Source organism: Trachurus trachurus (assembly GCF_905171665.1).
Source record: "Trachurus trachurus genome assembly, chromosome: 17".
Classification (NCBI taxonomy): domain Eukaryota; kingdom Metazoa; phylum Chordata; class Actinopteri; order Carangiformes; family Carangidae; genus Trachurus; species Trachurus trachurus.
The window spans coordinates 28,840,807-28,861,764 of NC_139900.1; the positions used below are offsets into that span (position 1 = coordinate 28,840,807).

General features: G+C 43.0%; 1 protein-coding gene across 2 annotated transcripts; it reads right to left on the bottom strand.

The window, feature by feature from the left end:
- Positions 1-472: 472 nt before the first annotated feature.
- dnm3b (dynamin 3b) lies at positions 473-20,656 on the bottom strand (the record flags this gene model as incomplete). Of its 2 annotated transcripts, none has more annotated exons than XM_083991145.1 (20): positions 473-536; positions 1,053-1,226; positions 1,349-1,584; positions 1,694-1,855; positions 2,653-2,767; positions 3,567-3,676; positions 7,461-7,574; positions 9,185-9,239; positions 9,459-9,529; positions 11,196-11,282; positions 11,395-11,533; positions 12,091-12,158; positions 13,181-13,316; positions 13,467-13,609; positions 13,962-14,122; positions 14,249-14,347; positions 15,616-15,819; positions 18,143-18,292; positions 18,522-18,595; positions 20,496-20,656. In XM_083991145.1, the coding sequence occupies 20 exons, from the start codon at positions 20,654-20,656 to the stop codon at positions 494-496; spliced, it is 2,502 nt and encodes an 833-aa protein (XP_083847271.1). In that variant the 3' UTR covers positions 473-493. The 2 variants fall into 2 exon arrangements, with proteins under 2 accessions (XP_083847271.1, XP_083847270.1); XM_083991144.1 differs by having other exon boundaries at positions 1,694-1,858.
- Positions 20,657-20,958: the final 302 nt, after the last annotated feature.

The following is a 20,958-nucleotide window of genomic DNA, read 5'->3' on the forward strand; positions in this document are numbered from 1 at the left end:
CGGCCTACATATAGGCAAATTAGTCCCTCCCCCATATACATACACACGCACACACACTCTACATACACACACTCCCATGCAATAAAAGCAGCTCATGTGCCATGCTGCATTTTGGAATGAGGAGGGCAGTACAACTGCTGAGCGTATTTTCATGTAGAAGCAGCAAGTGGGGGTGGTGGCTGACTTGGTGAGGGGGTTGTGGGAGGAGGTGTGGGTCCCAGGGACTGATACTGGGTAGTGGATCCGCTAAGCAAACCTGGACCACAGGCGAGCAACAAGCGCACATACACATACACCACAAGACAAGTACCATACTGTACATAGATATATGGACATCGTCACCTGGCAGGAAATTGAGGGTCAAAGGGGTCAAAGACTTCAGGATCTGCACTAAGGAGAGACCAGGACAGCAGAGCCATGGCTAAGAGGGGGGGGGGGGGGGGGGGGGGATGGCGGAGGAAGATACGGGCACGAGGAACCCCCCTTTGGTAGATTATGGTGGGGCTTGTCGTGTAGGAGATGGAGGGGGCCGCCGGCTAAGGAAGGTAATAAGTAATGTGACGTAGCCAAAATGTCACAGAGTAGGAAAGAGGAGAGAAGAGAAGAGAAGAGAAGAGAAGAGAAGAGAAGAGAAGAGAAGAGAAGAGAAGATAATTAATCTTCAGTGTTTACACGATATAATGGATGCTGAACAAGATACAGGCAGAAAAAACATAATATTGTAACATCTTCAAGCACAAATGACACAAACTTCCTCACACAGCAGAACTGTAGAGACTTTATAAGGGAATAACTTGATCCTACTGATGCTTGAGCTTGATGCTCTATGTAAACTGTCCTATGTTGTTAAGTTATTCAACAATATTGTCATATTTTCAATTTAATGTAAAGAGTTTAATTTCTGGTTCAAGAATGAATTTACAAAAAAAATGTAGACTATAGCACCTTATTTATCCCAATAAGAAATAGCACTTTAAACCTCCCTACTTTTACAAAAAAATATGAAAAGAGCATGTTTTGTGTCTTCTCAACACATTTACTGCTGCATTTACCTGGGGATGCTGGGAGGGGCCCTGTTTGGGCGGCTGGGAGCCTGGGGGCTGTCAGCAGTGTTATTAAAGGGCCCCAGGGGTCCTGGGCGATTTGGTGGTGGCGGGGCCCCTCGAGGAGCCGGGCGCTGGCCTGAAGACATCCTCCTGGGAGCAGTGGGACTGGGTGGAGGAGACCTGGGGAGGAGAGAGGATAAAGAACAGAATCATGATTATGGAAGAAAGAAGGCAGATAAAATGTAAAGATGTAAAACCAGATCCCAGCATGCACGTGCACAGTCCTTTTAACTTGACTTCACCTGCGACCACCAGTGGTTCCTTCCACCCAGGATGTGTCGACAGGTGGAGGCACGGGAACGGTGATGGTGGAGGTGGAGATATCACCAATGATAGCCAGGGCCTCCTTCAAGGCCTGGTGGGTCCGCAGCACCTCGTCCCTCCTCTGGGCCTGTTCCTGGGACTCATCCATCAGAGCGTTCTGGTCTCCTGCAGAGTACAGCTGAGCCAGTAGCTCTGCATTGATGAATTCCTTCACCTGGTGGTGTAGAGAGGAAGTTCAGGATGATCAATCATAATTGTGATTGAACAGAATAGTTTTTTGTATATGTAAATGCAATAGCTGTCTTTGGTCATTTTTTTCTTACATTGTTGATCATAAGATGCATGATAGTCTTGGGCATGAGGTCACGGATGCACTTGTTGACAATAGCCATGTAGGAGTCGACCAGGTTACGAATAGTTTCCACTTTACGCTCCAGTTGAGGGTCCATGGAGAAGTTGTCTGAGGTGGTGGTGGTCTCGCTCTCAAACTGTGGAGGGAGAATGAATGAATGAATGAATGTATTTTTATTTTCAAACATGTATAAAAAAATATATTTAACTATTTGTACATACAAAATAAAGAAAAATAAAATAAAATAAAATAAAAAATAGAGCCAAGACATAACAAAACACAGCATATTGTTCGAAAAAGGAGTAGGAAGAAGTAAAAAACTTTTTAATTTCCCACCCCTTTTTAACTATTCTTCAGTTTGTAACTACTACATAATACATAATACCTATATAAATATATACCCGTATACACACATAATAATTATCTCAATCCTAAATAATATAATACACCTATATAAATATATACCCTAAATACACATCATAAATATCTGTATAAATATATAATTCCAAATATAAAAATATATCCTTTTAAATATAAATATATATATACTGTATGTATATAAACTATCCCAAAAATTAAATATATACCATATACCCTATAATAAGATAGATACAACATAACAATCAACACTATTCTATTTATCGATTTATCCCTCATCATCCTCCATTAACACACTTCCTCTTCCCTATACTTGTTTAGAAAAAGTTTCTTGTAGAAATAATCATCCAGGTTAATTTTTTGCTTTGCTTGAAAATTCCATTTGAATACAGACTGTGTTCGATGTTTTTATTAAACACAGGAAAATCAATGTTATTGTTCTGTGTTTGCTGGTAAAATATGCAAACGGAAGGTGGGGTCTCATAAGAGGAACTGCCGATCAGGCAACGACAGAAGAATCTGACTTGAAAAGTGATGGGGTGTGCTGCTGACCGTGGTGGTCTTCTCGGGGTAGACTCCAGCGCGCAGGAGAGAGGATTTCCAGCTGTCCACATCATCCTGGGAGTCGCAGGCCAGCTCCAGGGTGCGATTGTCCTTGTAGACATTCCTAAACACCAGCACACAGGACAGCACATGTGAGCGGAGGCCGCTGAGCAACTTGACCTACTATAGAAAATGTAAGAGTATAAACAAGACACTACACAAGAGGCGTACATTAAATCAAATAACCACTAAGACCGACAACAGTCTCCATTGTTCAAAAAAGTGTTAAACAAAGGAGATCAACTCTGACATCCATCAGGTCTGTGCTTCTTTTCATGTCAGATATTTTGTTATGTAGCCTTTTTTTTTAAGGTTTCTGGCCAAGCGTTAACTTAATTCGATAAAGAAACTGAATCATCATAAAACTTTTTACAGGGCATCCTGCACCAATTACTGAAAGTTCAGACATGGTACTTAACATTTTAAACTGATTTATCATGTTATGGATAGGTTACAGTCCTGTAATTAGTCCTTTGTTTTCTCAACATCATCACCATCGGCCCATTATGCCACCTTGAACTCACTGATTGCTTCATCATTTCAAGGAGAAATTCAAGTTTTTTTCTGGTATTTTAAAATGATATTTTACTCTCATAAAAAAAAAAAAAAAGAAACTTAGCAAACTGAGCTGTAGATGTGCTCAAAATGATTCCAGTTTGTTCTGGCCAACATTCATGCACAGCACATGCACACATACATACTGTACATTACACATAATCCAAAACACATTTCTGCCACTGCACAAGCACACAGGCCTTGGACCTATCTAAGGTTTTCTCTTACTTGCAGCCATGTGAGTTTCAAATTCAACTTTTTTTACAGAGGTTAATGAAAAGTAGATATAGCAGGGCCATGTTGCTGACCTCGATTCCGTATTGAAAATGCTGAATATGTGTTTGCTGGACATGAAACTCTTCTCCACATCGCGGACCTTCAGGTTGTCCAGGGGGAGCATGTACTTCTTCTCCTTCTCCTGTGAATGAGGAAAACAGAAGGTGTGGATGACGAGGCTTCTCATGAATTATACAACTGCTCTGTTTGTTATTTTGTGAGTTTCTTGATCATGGAAACAATAGCAGCGCATGATATCGGTAAGAGAGGGGTGAAATCAGGTTTTTTAAAGCGGGAGAAAGGGGGTTAGCAGAAAGAGAGGAGGGGGGGGTGGGGGGTGACAGGAGGGAGGAGGAATGGGGGAGAAATGAGAGTGGGAGGTGGGAGAGAGGGGTGAGTGGGTGGAGGGGTGGGGTGGGGTGGGGGGGGCTGAGTGGGAGAGGGGTGGCAGAAACAGAGAGAAAAAGGGAGAAGGAGCGCACATGTGGAAGTCATTACAGTGTGGGTCAAGACACGGTGGTTGTTGCCGGGGAGAGCTGGAAGCTACAGGCCGTTGGAAAGACGGGCAAAACGCTGATAAGTCAAAGTGCTGGAGGTCTGCACGACACACTGGTCAAACACAACGCTGATGGTCTTAGGTAGAGGCTGACAGACTCACAGACGGCCTGTGATGGATGCTTTGGTTCAGGAAAGTCTGCTCCTCATTTCTACACTCCATCCCAGCCTCCATCTTTCTTAACTCTCTCTGTCTTTTTTCTTTTATCCCTCCCCCTCTATATTTTTTCAATATTTTTTCTTTCCATTCCAGAGGGGCCCACTTCCTGCCTGATTTTTTTTTGAAGACGGGGGGAGAGAGAGCAAGAGAGAGAGATTAAATGACAGCCTGGCGTTAAAACTCAACATCTGGTAGTGCTTAGCAGCACACAGAGAACCGGGGAAGGAGGGAGAAGTTAAAGAGACGGCGGCTGAAGGAGGAGGAGAGACTGCAGAGGAGAAACACTGAAGTGGATTTGCGAAAAGATTTGCAGAAGAAAGCCCACATCTGGTCTGACGGTCTGGAAAGCGGCGGTAGATGGTCGCAGGTAAGAATTAAAAGGAGATGAGGAGAGAAGAAAAGGACAAGACAGGAAAACTCTGCAGACCATTCAGTGTTGTATTCCCCAAGGGGTCACTACAGCCCATATATGGTCACACAGGTCCCCTCCCTCTTCCTCTCTCTTCCTCTCCCTTCCTCACTCGCTCACTCCCCCACTCCGTCTCTCTCTTTCCCTCTTTTTTGTAATATCCCCTCCCTGAACGTGCAGCCAGTCTGTCCCAGTCGTCTGAGCGAATATGCCACGTCAAGGCTGGATACTCTTCATGGCCGGCGTGACCGAAACGGACCGCGAGGGGACCCAGCGCTCAAAAAACGCCGACCAAAACAAATAAACAAGCCACGAGACGCGCACCAAAAGGCTGGGAGACGCGGACGAACGCGGATGAGGCGATTCGCAATTTCGAGGGGATCCTTGCTGCCAAAATGGAGCAAGGGGCGAAGGGAGGGCACAGACGACAGAGCCGCAAGCATCTGGAATGGCAGAACACAAGGCCTGACTCTTAACTCCGGCTCCGTCCACCCAGTGTTCAGACTACCTGTTCATTGTCATACTGGTGTACAGTAGTCTGCACATTGGTTAGACTGGGCATGGACCCTCTTCTGTCAGTCTGTCTTCTCTGTGTCGCTCTCTCTGTCTCTGTTGGCATTTCAGGTCTCCAAGATGTGTGTTTTTTTTTTTTGCATCTATTGCTTCCTCTTCACCCTATGCTATTATTAATCTATTTATAATCTGTATTTGATCTGTGTTCCTCTGTATTTTGTCCTATAAGTACATTCTAACACCCACCACTTCCATTTCACTCCTTTTTGGAATAAACATGTATCACACGTTTTCAACACTAACTGCAGATTTGACAAACTGCTCTGAGAAAAACAACGTGTAAGAATCCGAATTTTGAGGCAGAATGGTTTCAATATTTAAAGCAAAAAACTCATAAAATAGCGAGCCCACATAATTTATAGCATGAATGAGTAAGTGTGCAGGCTGCTAGCCCGGTGCTCTGATGAAGATGTGGTCCACTGGAAGGGGGAGGAGCCACTGTGGCTGCAAAGCATCAAACACAGGCCAAAAGAACGAAGGGCCAATCAATCAAGTGGAGTTTGAAAATACAGTCAGACACCTCCAGTGAAGTTATTTCAGTGGGTGGCCAAGAAGGACTTGGAAGCCTGAAGGCAAAGGATACTGATGTGTTACTAGACTGCTGTGGTGTCAAATAACTGCAAAAGGCTGGTAGGAAAAGTATTTTGAAGAAGGTGCAAGAAGTACATCAGCAACCCCCCCCCCGCCCAGGGCACTGAGAATATATGTGTACATATGATGTTAAACATTTCACCAGTCAGTTTAACCATTGATCGCTTGTGTAGTTACGTTATTGTGTTGTTGGTTTGTGGTGATGAAAAGTATGAAAAGACACAGAGTGGAAATGCAACCTCCTCACCGTTGTATTACGTGTCAAAAGAGAGCCTTAGTGTCACGAAGCGGTATCTGGATATGAAGTTTAACATTGGAAAGGGAGCGGGGGTGGGGGTGGGGGGGGTGTGTGTGTATTGATATTTAATGGAAGGGTTTCTCTCCGCTGAAACATTGGAGGCCGATGTTTGGATTAAAAACTTGTGATTTTCCTGCCAAGAATGCGAGCAGTTCCAAAGTAACTGCCAACCACACCAAGAGGGAGGAGGGTGTGCGAATGTGTGCATGTGTATCCGCGCGTGTGTGTGCACACGCATGCATATGTGACTATAGAAAGTTCACGGAGTGTAGAACAGAAATATACAAGGCGAAGCCAGCAGAGTCTATAATTTCTTACATTGCCACACTAACGTATCAAATGACAATCTGTAGGCCCAATGCTGCGCGGCCCATGTGCTGTCTGAGGGCTGAGTGTGCTTTCATATATTTTGGGTGTCTGTGAGTGAACATTTGGTTGGGACTGTGACTGTTCCAAATTTGCAAAGAAGAGGCGAATGCTTAAAATCCCAGTGGAAAGAGGTGGGGGGAGAAGAAAGAGAGAGAATATGGGAAACTCCAGGACAAAAGGAAAGATGAATGGGAAAAAAAAGGGGTGAATGACAGAAACACGGGCGAGGTGAATTTGTTTTACAGTAAACTGCTCCGTTATGGTGATGATGCAACTTTCAGACTGTAAGCTCATGGGTCATAAATCAACACTGGGTTTACATGACTTTAAATTGCAACCGCATATCAAATCCTTTTGATTATCAAAGCTGGAGAGAATGCTGTTCTCTCAAGATAGATTTTGTCTTTTTGGAGAAAAAAAAATCTCTTCTGTGTATCTCTCCTGGAACTGTGTACCCTGACAACTGACTAAAGCAGGTCCAATAAACAAAGAGAAAAGCAGCAACAACACCAACTGGCTGAAGGAGCTGCAGTGTGTCTGCCTATCTACACTTGCTGTGCAGAATATCCTCCAACCTGTACAGCAGGCACAGACAGGCAGACAGACATCAGCCCGCCAAAAGAGCCAGCAGGACGGACCAAATGCTGCCGCTTCCTACAAAACCAGTATGCTGTCCATGGTCTGTAATTCTGTATTGTCAATGATAATGGAAATAAAGATGATGCAGTTCTCAAAATCAAAGACACCTGTGTGGTTACTGCTGGTATGTCCAGTGTGGTGTTGGTCGATGTCTCAAATATTAATTGAACTATTTGAAAAAGAAAAAGATCCCCGTGGCTCTGCTGAAGTCACTAACTTTGTCTGCCACCAGAAAACCAACACAACACCCTGAAACTGGACCATCAACATAGTCGGGTGAATCTGTCTCTCTCACTCCTTTCACATCACACATAGTCAAGTAGATCACTCACCTCATCATCCTTGAACCAGGAGAGGCTCTCGGCAGTCAGCACAAACCAGTACTCCTTAGCTCCGCCCTTCATGATGCTGATGTTGTTGATGGTCAGCCAGCCTTTGCGGATGACCTAAAGGTAGGGGAAGGTCAGAAAGTCAGAAGTAGTTGTGATGCAAAAAAATATAGAAACCTTAAAATAAAAAAAATACATACACCCCAGAAAAAAAGAAAAGAAAAGGATGACAGGAGCTCTCTATCCTTATAGATTCTGATGATTTTTTTGAAACATCTCACCCACCTCTCAAACAACAAATCTGTAAAACACATTGTGGCAAACACTAGCCCAAAGTAATCAACGTGAGCAAATCATCAATGCATGAATTCCAATGAAATGTGTGTGAAGGTCAGGTTAGGTGTGTCATTGTGTCTTGGTGACTCATTCTCGGGGGCCAGCACGTGACTGTGTGCATTCAAGGAAGTGTGCTCACTATGTCACAAGCAGAGACCCGTGTTAGCTTGTTAAGTGACCATTGTGTTAAGTGCTTCAAGCACACAACAAAGCCTGTGTGTGTCTTGTGTGTTAGGTGTATTAACCCTACAAGCCCTACATAAACAGGCCTGAGGGCACAGTGCCAAGTGATTATTAGGTTAGATTACTGTCAGTCTTGCACCGCCTAAGACTCACTAAGGAGGTTACCCAAATCATTACAAAGCCTTTCTGTCATAGGCAGAGAGAGCTGTTTTGTGGCTGGATCCATGACAGGATATTAAAAGAATGCATTCTTCTAACTTTAATGTTAGAAATAATGAGATATTTTAGCTGCCAAAACCACGGAAATGTTTCATTTCTATTTGTCTAGTTGGCAACCCCTTGTAGTCTGCAGGCCTTGGTGGGTGGAGGGGGTGTTAGAGAGTAAACGGTTAGACAGTAAAGTCTTACAATCAGGCCTGATGCGGGAGGAGAGGAGGCCTGCAACAGGAAGGAATGTGGCTCTTTTAGACACCCTGCAGCACTAACACAACTGTTACTTTTCTAGTGCAACTTGTCTTAAAGAAACTGTCTCTGCCCGGCTGTAGTCTACACAGCCAATTAGCCATTCTTGACCTGTCAAGAGCGGAAAGTGAGAAAATGACAGCGTCTTTATGCAGTGGTGCTGGAGAGCACCACACAATGGGCAGAAGTGTTACTGCAGGCACAAATGACATTGCAAACCAGAACCCACAATGAGCAATACTCACCAACAAACACCCATAAGAGGGCAGCTGAGATTCTCACTAAGGGATGGGGATGAAATGCAAAGTGGCACCTTGATGACACAGGAGGGGTTCAAACAAAGGGAAATGTCTCAACAACAACACCAGTGATGATGGTGGCATAAAGTAATAGAACCCAAAGTGATTCTTTTACTGAGATAAAATCATAAAACCAAAGAAGCAAACAAACCACTGTACGCAACTGGTGCCCCAATAGAAATAATACAGCATGCATGACTAAAATTAATAATAGTAAACTCTGAAATAGAACATAAAAGGTCAAATGTGTGTAACATAAAATCTGTGCAATGCAAAAGATGGCTCGATACAATGAAAGAGAGTTTTGTCAGCTCTCTTTCATCTCAGCATCTCTCTTTGTGTTCCTGCAGTAACTGTCCTGTCTCTGTGTGGGTGTGCGCTGCTCCCTCGACCTCGTGCTCTGCTATTTGTGTGTGACACAACACACATGGCATGACAAATGCTCACCTGATTTCCTGCTGAACTCTGGCTCTTATTAGTCTGACTGCTCCTCTGCTGCGCACTGCAGTGGAGAAACGACAATACAGAGATGGTGGGAAAGACGGGACGACGGGGAGAAGATGGTGAAACATGCAGTAGAGAAAAGAGGGAGAGAAAAAACCTCACAAGGTTGCAAAGAAATATTCAACATCCATTCATACTGTATAGCTCTTCTCACGAGCTTGACATCTTAAGTAATAAATAATTGATTATTGTGGAGTTAAGCTGATAGAGTCTTTACTTAGCAAAGCCAATGAAGTCCTCGTGGTTAGTGTTGATGTAAGAGAGCTGGATGTCAATCACCAGCAGAACCTGAAACCACAACAAATCAATTACCATGACATGAGTGCAACTCGTTCTTAAAGGATGAGTTGGGAAATACACTTTCATGTTTTTTTTGCCGAAAGTCAGAAGTTTGACATCATCATGTCTCTACGGTAAATATGAAGCTGGTGCCAGAAGCTGGTTAGCTTATTAGATTAAAGAGGCAGGTAAACAACTAGCTTACCTCTGTCCAGCATATGTTTCTTTTGTTTGTTTGTCTACTTTTACAGCAAACATAAAATATTCACTGGTGACCTTTAGTTACACTGACCAGTGAATTGTATGACAATGATAGAGCTATATACTATAGGTACTTTCCCTTGCATTCCCCTGCTCTGCTATGATCAGTTTTAACAGACAAATGTCAGCATGTAACTAATCTTTTGATCAAACTCTTGCGAATGGGTAAGAGTCATACGCGCTAACCATTCGGCCAAAGGGACATCCCCTTGGCCAAGTAGCCAGGGCACATGATCAATTGGAGGCATAGTGACGGGAACCTCAACTGTCACACTACGTAAGAAGCATGTTTCCCAAAATGTCAAATTATTCCTTGAGTAGTGCTACTTTTTCAGAGCAGGTTAGAAGCAACAGCAAAGTGGCACAAGGATCTGGAGCTAGCTGCTGTTAGCATGCTGATTTCACTAGGAGAATAGATGTGGTAGAGTGTGTGTTGCTCTCTATCACTGAGCAAATGAAGGGACGTTTGATGCAGGGATCTGGACTTGAGTGTGAGAGTGTGTGAGTGTGTGAATGTGTCTGATTTGGGGTGGGGGGTGGAGGGGTTGACTCTTAGACGTTAGAACGTGTATGTATGGCGCCTTTGTTTTCGTTTTGTGTGTGTGTGTGTGTGTGTGTGTGTGTGTGTTTATTTTGTTTGTTTTAGAACATACAGTAAATAGTATATTGTTTGCCAACAGGGAATACACTTGACTTGTCTATATGTTCTTATTTTATTTTATTATACTGATTATACTGATTGCTATATGTTGACATGAAAAATGAATAAAAAATTGTTAACAAAAAAAAAAGGAAGGTTTGATGCTGAACCTGCAGTGGTACCAGACTGGTAAATAAACAGCTGTTTACATGATGTCGCTTCCGATGAAGCAAAACTAGCTCCTTCATAGGTTACATACAGGTTCATCTCAATAAATTAGAATATCATGGAGTTCCACAGTCGTCCCCATGATGGTGGAGCTACTGAACCAGACTAACAGACCATTGAAAAGCTTTGCAGGTGTTTTTGGTTGATGAGCTGATTAGAATGTGACAGCATTAGGTTACAATAGTTCACTTTTTCACAAGAAATGTAATTGTTTGAGAAAATGAATTTGGGGTTTTCATTAAAAGTGGATCATAATCACAATTCAAAGAAATAAAGACATGAAATATTTTAGTCTGTATGTAATGAATCTATACAATGTATGAGTTTCACTATTTGAATTGAACTACTGAAATAAATGAACATTTCCATGATATTCTAATTTATTGAGATGTGCCTGTACATTCAAAGGTACATATTAAAAAAAAAAAAAATGTTATATGTTTTTAAATTCCATAAGTTTACTGTGACAGATATGTGTAGAAGAAACTACTGTGTCCCACAGACACTACCTTAAATGTACAGCTCCATATAACTAATGAGTGTTACCTGGTCCTTGGCCCGACCCTCTCTGTCTCGAATATGAGAAGTCACAATTCTCTCAGTCTCCTCACGCAGCCGTGGAAAGCATTCCAGCTGAAAATATATCACACAGTTCATCACTCTGTGCAAGTATGAATAATAGAAACTGACGTCTATCTGTAAACAACAGTGAGCCTTCTCTTCGACATAAAATCACACGGTTTACCTTGTTGGAGCACTGACGCACGGTGTTTATCAGTTCCTGGATGACCATGTCCACACACTTGACACAGGGCTCCTTCAGCTTTATGACCTGCTTCTTTACAATGGCTTCAAACGCCATGTCGGGTGTGAAAAGTCCAGTCCTGATGTCCAAGACAAAGACATACAAGGTGCAACAGTGATGAAAAGCATTGACATGCGCTTTGCTGTTGAAGCTGGTCTCCCTGGGTTTGATCTGTGTTTTCGTTCTACAAGTTGTAACCATAGACTGTGGTTGCAACAATAAAGGGTCATTTCCAACACTTTTATGGATGTGTGTTAAAATGGCCACTGGAGACATTTGACCTGCTGCTGTAAAATGCGGTGTTTCTTTAAATGTCAGCCTCTCCCTCACTTGGGTGGCGATTCCTTTAGTCGTGGTGGCTAACCACTGCTGAAACAATAAAGAAACACACAGAGAGGCCGGACCGGAATTCCCTCTGGAATTCCCATCTAGACCGAAGCATGTTTTTCTTAGGCTGTTGGCTGTTTTTATTTTTGTTTTTCTGCATGATGTTTACCATCATGTGGATGTGGCCACAGGCTAAGTATTTGAATTGTACTTGTCAAGGTATTGTGATCACTGCTAAGTCAAATATTAGCACATGTGGTGATCGGAATAAGAAAATCCCATATTTCAGCCTGATAGAAAAATTCCTACCTGATACCGTGGATGTTCTTGATGGCATAACTGATCTCACGACGCATCTCTTTCTCATCACACTCCATCTGAGGGAAAAAGAGACGATCATTTCCGCTGGCGGACATGGAAAATCAAGTGGTAAAATGTGTTAAAACGATGAGAGACAGTGAGAGAAGATGTTACGAGGAAAAAAAATTTTTTTCGAGATTGAACAGACATTGATAATAGTGAAGCTATTCAGGAAGTATTCAAGAGAAAATCACAATAGAGAGACAACATTGCGCATTGTACAGTATGTTGAGATCAGAGGAATCAGCACAAAGAACAAGGTAAACAAAGGAGGAAGTGGGCTGAAAAAAAAAGTCACTTGTGTTCATCTTATCTTCAGCCTTCAAAACAATGACGTTTTCCATATACCTTTTCCTCTGTGCCAGGGTTTTCATTTGAAATGGGTCTCAATTTTGACAAGAATCACACAACTGCCATTGAGGGCACGGGAGCGTGCCTATGTTCCCACTGGACTCTCTCTACCTATCTGGACTCTATCTATCTGGCCTGTCTAGCCTCTACCGGGTCTTTTTACTAAACTTAACCAACTCCTTTCTTCATTGCCTAAACCCAACCAATGGTGGGACCAAAGGGCTGTGGGAACATAGGGCCTAATTTTCAGTGACAACAAAAATTAGAAATGTGGGAACATAGGGCTGAGGGAACATACAGTACGTAGGAGTGACCCCGAGGGCACTGAGGTCATGACCTTGTGCATCTTTCTGGGGCATTGTAGCAACTTGTGAGGAGGCTGACTGAACAATTTCAAAAGCCGACATGATGTGATTGCTGTATTATATAGTAATGTTTAAATTAGTCGACTTTAAGTAAACAGATGAATAAATGAAATATTAAAAAAAATCCAAAGAGTGAAATGTTTTTTAGGGATTTTACTCTTTCAGAGGTGGTGAGGGGAGATCTCCTGTCTGTGGCCAGAAGTGAGCAAGGGAGAAAAATGTACTTGGTAGTGATCAGCTAATTGCAACAGAGCCGTTTTTTTTGTTGTTGTTTTTTTACTTCTTTGTTGCTGTGCCACCTTCTTTTATATGCAGTCTATCACCTTGACCAGCTCAAAGGGGAAACGCTCATGGAAGATGCGGTTGATTTTGGCTCCACCAGACAGCTCCACTGTGTCCACCTGGTCTCCTGAACCCTCAATCCTCTTCTCAAAATCCACAGAGAACTGCTGCACCATCCTGAAACACAACCAGGAAAACAAGCAATTACTTGCATCTAAAATATAACCTGATATGGACGGGAATGAGGGGAGAAAGACAGACACTTGTGTTTCCTGTGAATTAAATGCAATGTAAATGATCTTGCTGTGAGAAAAACGGGGTACTGACTGCAACAGCTGCTTGGTTTTACGAGACGGGTCATCAGGTCGGTATCCCCGGTATTCCTCGGCCTCCTTGTCCAGAGCCAACAGCTGGGACTGCAGCTTGCTACGGAAAGCTGGCAGGGTGTCCCGGATGTGGTTGGTGAGTTGCTATGGAGACATAAAGCCAGCAAAATGAAACGTATTACACAGGGCTGTCAATAAGTAGATTATGTTACTGGCATTTTTGCTGCAGTTTAACAGTCCAGAGTGTATGTTTCACTGTAATCTCAGAGGAAGCATCGTTCATACGATAGCAATGCAGAGAAAACACAGGGTGAAATTATACATTCTTAGGAGCTGATCTAGAAAGAGCGCGTGTGCGTTTTCCATCTACGGACAGCCTTGGATCACCCACACTGATGTGTGGTACAATGGGAGTGAAAAAGAAAAGTAGGCCGCTTTCCTATTAATTATGTAGAGTGCACTGTAGGAAAAGCACTGGGAATAAATGTCCGGTCACCTCGTTGAGCACTCTCTGCAGGCGGGGGGTGCCCATTTTTTCAGCCATGTGCCTGTAAGATGGGTGGGACAAGAAGAACTTCCTCTCGGCTTCCAGAGCTGCCTTGATGTCTTTTTTCCCATCAATGTCCTTCTGACTGCGATTCACCACTCCAATGTAACCTTGGTATCAGTTCACGAGGACACACGTTGACAGAACGAGAAAGATAAACAGGAGAACAAAGGGTAGATTGACTCCATGTTGAGAGAGAGAGAATTAAAGAGTGAAAAGTTGAAAGAGACACACACCTCTTCGCAGTGGCAGCAGCTTGTTCTCCAGTACCTCCCGGGCGTCTGTGCCCTCATCCATCAAATCCAGTTTGGTGATCACTCCGATTGTCCTCATTCCTAGGGAAGCGGTCAAAAAGTCAAAGTGTGAGGAGGAGGAGGAGGGGTGCAGGAGAAACTGAGAAATGACTTGGTTGCAGTTGGTGAATGGAGTCGAGCTTCTCACATTGACAGTAAGTACTATCTTCTTTTCTCTCTATCGCTGTCCATATTTGGGCTTTGCTGATCAGCTGATGAAAACATTTGTTGCAACCCTTCATGCTGTGTAAAGGCCGGACACTTTGCCACAACTGCTGCATTATATTATCTACTAAATGATGAAATCAACATCCCTGAAAACATTCATTCATGTAATTCTCTGATGATCTGTTTTCCCCATCTCATATTTGTTGCCTTCAAGCATCCACTGGTGATAGCATGTGACGGGCTGGATTACAGTTTTTACTGCAGTTCCAGCAATCAATCAATACTCAGTACTGTGACATGATGGAGGGTCATATTACCCTACCCGGGCTTTCTCTGTGTATTTTCATTTTGTGCGGCTTGATTCAGCATACATTTATTTGCATTTAATCCAATTACCACACAACAAACTTGGGAACTCTACGGCTGCTGTGAGTCTAATCCAGTTTTGCATCCAGTGTGACTGTTTCCATGCCCTCTTCTCCTACCAATCTTTCTCTTTCTTGTTATCGACATTTTTTTAATCTTCCTAACCATTTCCGTTTCTCCCACTTCACCATTTCCAGCATCTTTGGCCATCGGCGCCCTTTCCGTCCCTGATCCCTCCTGTGTTCCTCCACCTTGTCTGATATCATTTATCCCTCCCACAAGGTTACTTTGTCCTCCTCTGCCCCCCTATCCCTGGCTATTCTTGCTCCTCTCCTTGCCTGTGTCCTCCTCTTCTGTCCGTAGCTCAAATTCCTGACCATTAAATTGAGACTATTCTTCTCCCCTCCCTTTACCATCTCTCAACAAGCCACTTCAGAGTCTCTTTTTCCCTTAACCTCACCCTCAGTCTCTTATCTTACCTTTTCCAATGTATCTTGTGATTCGTGCCATCTTCATCCTCAATTCATCCACATTCTCCCCTTGTCTCAGCCCCTTCTATCTAATAATAATGTGACATTTGATCGATCCCTTTAGGGAAATTCTGTTTCCACATTTGGAGAGGTCAGCTCACAAGGTCAGACACTGAGCACCATCCCTGCAGCTCATATACTCTGTGTCTTCTAGAGGACATCCTAATAACCATAATATTTCCCCTCTTTTGCTTCAACTATACCCCACCTACAGGCCCCATTACTCCCAGCATCCCAACAACTCACCCTGAGGATCGACATCTTTTGACAGTTTCAGGGCATCGGAGTTGGCCAAGTCACTGTTGGCTGGAGTGACGGCCAGGATCAAACAGCTCTCCCTGGTGATGAACTGCATGATCATGTCCCTGATCTGCTGCTCGATGTCTGCAGGCTGGTCTCCAACTGGCACCTTCGTTATCCCAGGTAGATCGATGAGAGTCAGGTTCAGTACTGCACAATTAGAGAAATACAGTATCAGAACTGGTCATACAGACAGGTGTAACATTTCTGTGGCAAATTGCTGGTCGATGGGGATCCATCACTTTTTAGCTGAGAGGATCCCTTGTAGTTTTAGCATTGCCCCCTACAGATGGAAAAAATAAAAACACTGTGAAGTATTGGTCATATTTCTCAGCAGGACACCAGGACTACAGTAGGCTTGGCCAGCTATTTATTCATCACTACAGTAAGTTGATGAATGTATCCACTTGAATTCACTTGTATGCTAACAAGTGTCAGACTAGTCATCTCCTTTCCGGCTGCAACACGACGAATATCTTAGACTTTAGTGAAAAGTATTTAAAAGTAATTGCTATCAAACAGCATTTTAACAGAAAATGACTGTAACATTAAGAGGAGCAACTCATCTCAGTCTTGAAATATAGCGTATAACTAGTAGCTATAATTCATCTTAAAGCAGAAGTAAGTGGTCTGGTCGTTTTCGCTAATGCTGCGTTCCAGGCAGGCTTTTGAAATCGTAAATTACAGCTTCAAGTCACAACTTACGACTTTGTAGCGTTTCAGGCAACCCACTCGTGTTTTTCCGACCTGTTTTACCGGTGAAAGTCACTATAACGGCCACTCGTAACTTCCGACCGGTGAACTCGTACCAGATCGAACTGGTACGACTTCACGGTCGGAAAAAATACGAGTTTCCTTGAACGCACCATAACAGTCCTCGTCGCTACGTCACCACATTCACGGCGTCCCTTGGCTGCACACACAGCCCTGCATGCTGTTCTCTCTCCTCATTGGATAAAAACTGTAGGATACGATAAATGTTTTCTCCTCGGCTCAGAGCAGAGCAGAGTGACTGACAGACCCGTGTTTCAGTCCAAACACTCTATGTAAGTGATTGCTGTCGGAAGATATAACTATTTAAGACTTATATTAACACAAATATATCACTTACTTCTGCTTTAAGTGCTAAATGACAAATAGGGTAATCCTCATTGGATAAAAACTGTAGGATACGATAAATGTTTTCTCCTCGGCTCAGAGCAGAGCAGAGTGACTGACAGACCCGTGTTTCAGACCAAACACTCTATGTAAGTGATTGCTGTCGGAAGATATAACTATTTAAGACTTATATTAACACAAATATATCACTTACTTCTGCTTTAAGTGCTAAATGACAAATAGGGTAAATCAGTAGGTAGTGGTACTGTAGATGAGTGGTAGTGCAGATTGTATAGATGGCAAGATGTGATACATATTGGAGTTAACTTTGGCATTTCTATCCACTCACAATATAATATGACAATATTTTTCTGTTGTAAGTAAACACTTGCTGATGTCACTGTCAGTGATGTAGCAAGAGCAAAAATTACAAATATCCCCTTTGATTAGGTTGAATAACTTAATCGAATACTACTTTATCAACTTAATTCCATCGTGTTGTGTAAACACTGGCAACCAATAGCTTCGACATGAACTTTGAGTAATGACATTTATTTGAATGTTAATGTTCATTATGCTCCAACAGCTGGTTGTAGCATAGAAAGCAGTTGCAAATGTTTTAAGAATCGCTGGGAAAATAGAGAATTTACCTTAAATGAAGTGCTTTTGAAAAACATAGTAAAGAGAAAAATCAGCTTATCTGTGAGTGTTTCATCAGTAAGATGAACTCCCTGCCAGAACCTCGAACCTAATGCAAAATACCTTTTACTCCAGTGGCAAAACAGGAGAGCATTTTTCATTTGAACACTAGATGAAGATCAAAATGTCTTTGATCAAGCATTTTAGGTCTAGTTATCTGATTTATCAATAAATCAGGTATCTGTATCTCAATAATTCAAGATTAAAATGATCTTGGATGTTTACTCTACATTCCATGACTTTTAAAGAAGAAATCAAGCTAATATCAATTAGCTTATTTCAAACCATTGAAATCATTATTAAAGTATTCTGAATGGTGGCAGGGGATTTCAGATGGTCGCGAGATGAAGCCATCGTTTGAAATTAATTTCATTTATAAGTAGAGCATATACTGTACTATATGAATTGATGCAATATTCAGCCATATCAACACAGGGTCATCAAAATAAGTGATTTGCTTTCTCCTGTTAAGTCCACAACAATAACTAGTTCGCTAGCAAAATCACATTCTTTGTTTTTTTATGACACCATGTTTAACAAAGATCTCCTGCCAGGCATTAAGTTATTATTGAGTATGCTGACTCACTGCTCGTCACGGTCTACTTTGATTCAGAAGTGTTTTTGCATGGTGTTATATGACAGTGAAAGGAAGAAGGCTACGTTACTGATTTCGCACCGTGTGGAGAGTAAACCCGCAGGTTGATGGGTACGGGAGATATGCCTTTGTTGGCCCCGGTGGCGCGGTCCGTCTCCGCCTCGATCTCCTGGCGAACCTCATCAAAGTCTGTGAACTTTTTCCCTTTGCAGTGGAGAAATTCAGCCCATTCTGAGAGGAAGAAAATGTACAAAACACATATAACTGAGATTAGTGGCGGCTGTGCTGAATGTGTCTGAGATGAAAAATGGCAGTGTGAGAGGGAAAAAAAGCCAGGGAGGGAAAAAAACAAAACACTACCATTTAAAAAGAAATGAGGGGGGAGGTTGAATTTGTATATGCATGTGTGTGAATGTGTGCATGCAAGTATGTGTGGGCGTGTAAATGTGTGTGCGCCCACCTGCAGTGGCGCTGATAAGCTGCAGAACCAGGGGCCTGCGGGTGACAATACCAGATCCACGGGGTAGAAAGTCCCTGAGGAAAGACGACCAATCAGACCTCATTACATCAAACCACATCCAACGTTAACATTTATCAAAGAGTATAGAGCAGGCTGGAGGTGGTGTGCTGATATCAGGATGACATCTGGAGCCTTTTTCCACTTGCACCTCTTGAAGGGGAAATGTCTTATAATTATACTCTATATGATGGCATGTCAGCCATAGTGGAGCTCTCACTGTCATTCATCTAAGATTTTGTGAGCCACACCGGTGTAGTCTGAGCAGAGTGGGTCATTTTAAAACACAGCAGCATTTTTCAGCTGCTGCTGCTGCAACCAGCTGCTCCATCAGAAGCGCACAGTGTGACCTGATAAACAACAGGTCAAAATGAAGAGCTGCATCGCTGACAGGGAGCTCTCTCATTTAAAACGATGACTTCACTATTTCCTGGGGTGTTGCACACCGTGTGTGTGTGTATCAGTGTGTGTTTGCAAGCCACACACCTGACAGCTCTGGCTGCTACCTCCTATACTACAAGTCTGTTCTGAGAGACCTGATTAACACATATCGACCCTCAAAACTCCCTCAAGTGGGATGAGTTCAAAAAAAGACGAGCTCCCTATTTGTCCATTCAGCAGGCTGCAGAGCCTGTGCTGGACAGATGGACCATTACTCAGCATCACGACTCTCAATGAGGGATGGACGAGGACAAAATCAATGAATCCATCTGGAACTGTGCACATGCATATTAGAGGTGCACAAGAAATGCACCATTTGGTCACAGTGAGGAAATGTGACTGTAAGTTGGCTTTACTATTACACTTCCACAAGTCATTCTAATTGGCTTAAGTCCAAAAAGCTCTGGTTCAATGATACAACTTACTGGCATGTCGTCCAATACCTTCAACGTTACAGTAAATGTCCTTGTCTATCAAACTACTACATATAGCCTAAGAAGCCCTTAAGATGACCCAGATGACATCATCAGGGTGTTATGTACAGCTGTTACATTTGTCCTCTTATTTCAACTGGCACAGATACAGTGCAGCAAAAGAAACATGGAGACAAATCCATTCCATTGAAATACTTTTCCGCCAATTTTTCAGCAAAGCCAGAGATTAAACGATTAGACCTGAAAACTGAAGGCCATTATAATTAGCCCTCATTTAAAAGCCATCATTTAAGGTTAAGTCTTTCAAATGCAGTGCTGTAAAATGACTGTAGTACCATATTGTTGAAGAGAAAATACATTTTGCAGCAGATAAGAGCACACAAAGAGAACAGTGGGTGTGTAACCTGAATGAGCTCTTTCTTCTGATAAATTTCAAGACCCCAATAAATGCTGGAATTTATGCAACCAGTAAAATCCTTTATATGTGAATGGCCTGATCCTTATCTTGAAAAAAAAAACACCTCTAATGCACCGCTCATGATTTATTTGTTGAATATTCATGTCTGTTTTCAGGAGTGGGAGCCACAAGGCTGCATGTACAGTAGGATGATGTGGTTTAAAATGCTAACATGCAGCCACATGCCTCTGCAATCTGCATTTTATACAACATGTCCTTTTATAACAGCAGATAGTATGTATGTATGGCTTTGAATGGATGCTTGAATATTTCTAGGACTGTGAAAGGAGCCCGACTGCAGTCGGTGCTGATTGGAATGAGCTCCCCAAGGTGCTGCTGTAACCCAAATACTGCTGCCCTCCTCTGTCAGTGGCCACAAGACAGTGTTGTGTGTTTAAAAATACACACTGCATAAAACAAAACACAACTGAAGGTCTCTACTCGTTGCAAGGTGCAACAGCAGTGACTTAAAGCTGGGGAGAGATGGTTTGAACTCTGCACAGAGAGATTGGCTCCATAGACCTCTTACGTCACCTCAAGGTTAACGGGAGAAGGGATTATCCTATTTCTGGTGGTCATTTTTACCTGCCTACAAAGTTCTCCAGCACGGAGCTCTTCCCTGCGCTCTGGCCGCCGACCACTGCGATCTGCGGCAGGTCCAGGTTGCAGGCCTGGCCGATGGAGCTGAACGCATCCTGCAGCTTGTTGACCAGCGGGATCAGATCCTCCATGCCACGGTTTCCCATGGTGCCTTTAGACCGACGGACTCGGGATCAGCGAATAGAGAGAGAGAGAGAGAGAGAGAGAGAGAGAGAGAGAGAGAGAGAGAGAGAGAGAGAGAGAGAGAGAGAGGAGTTGGGGAGGGGGGAGAGATGTGCCGCTGCTATATTAGTCCAGGATACCGCGGTGCTTGTTGATGTAGTGAAGTCATCTAGCCGCGCATTGCCCCGAGCCAAGCGAGGGTCGGCCGACTGAGGAAGCACAGAGAGAGAGAGAGAGAGAGAGAGAGAGAGAGAGAGAGAGAGAGAGAGAGAGATATGAACAGACA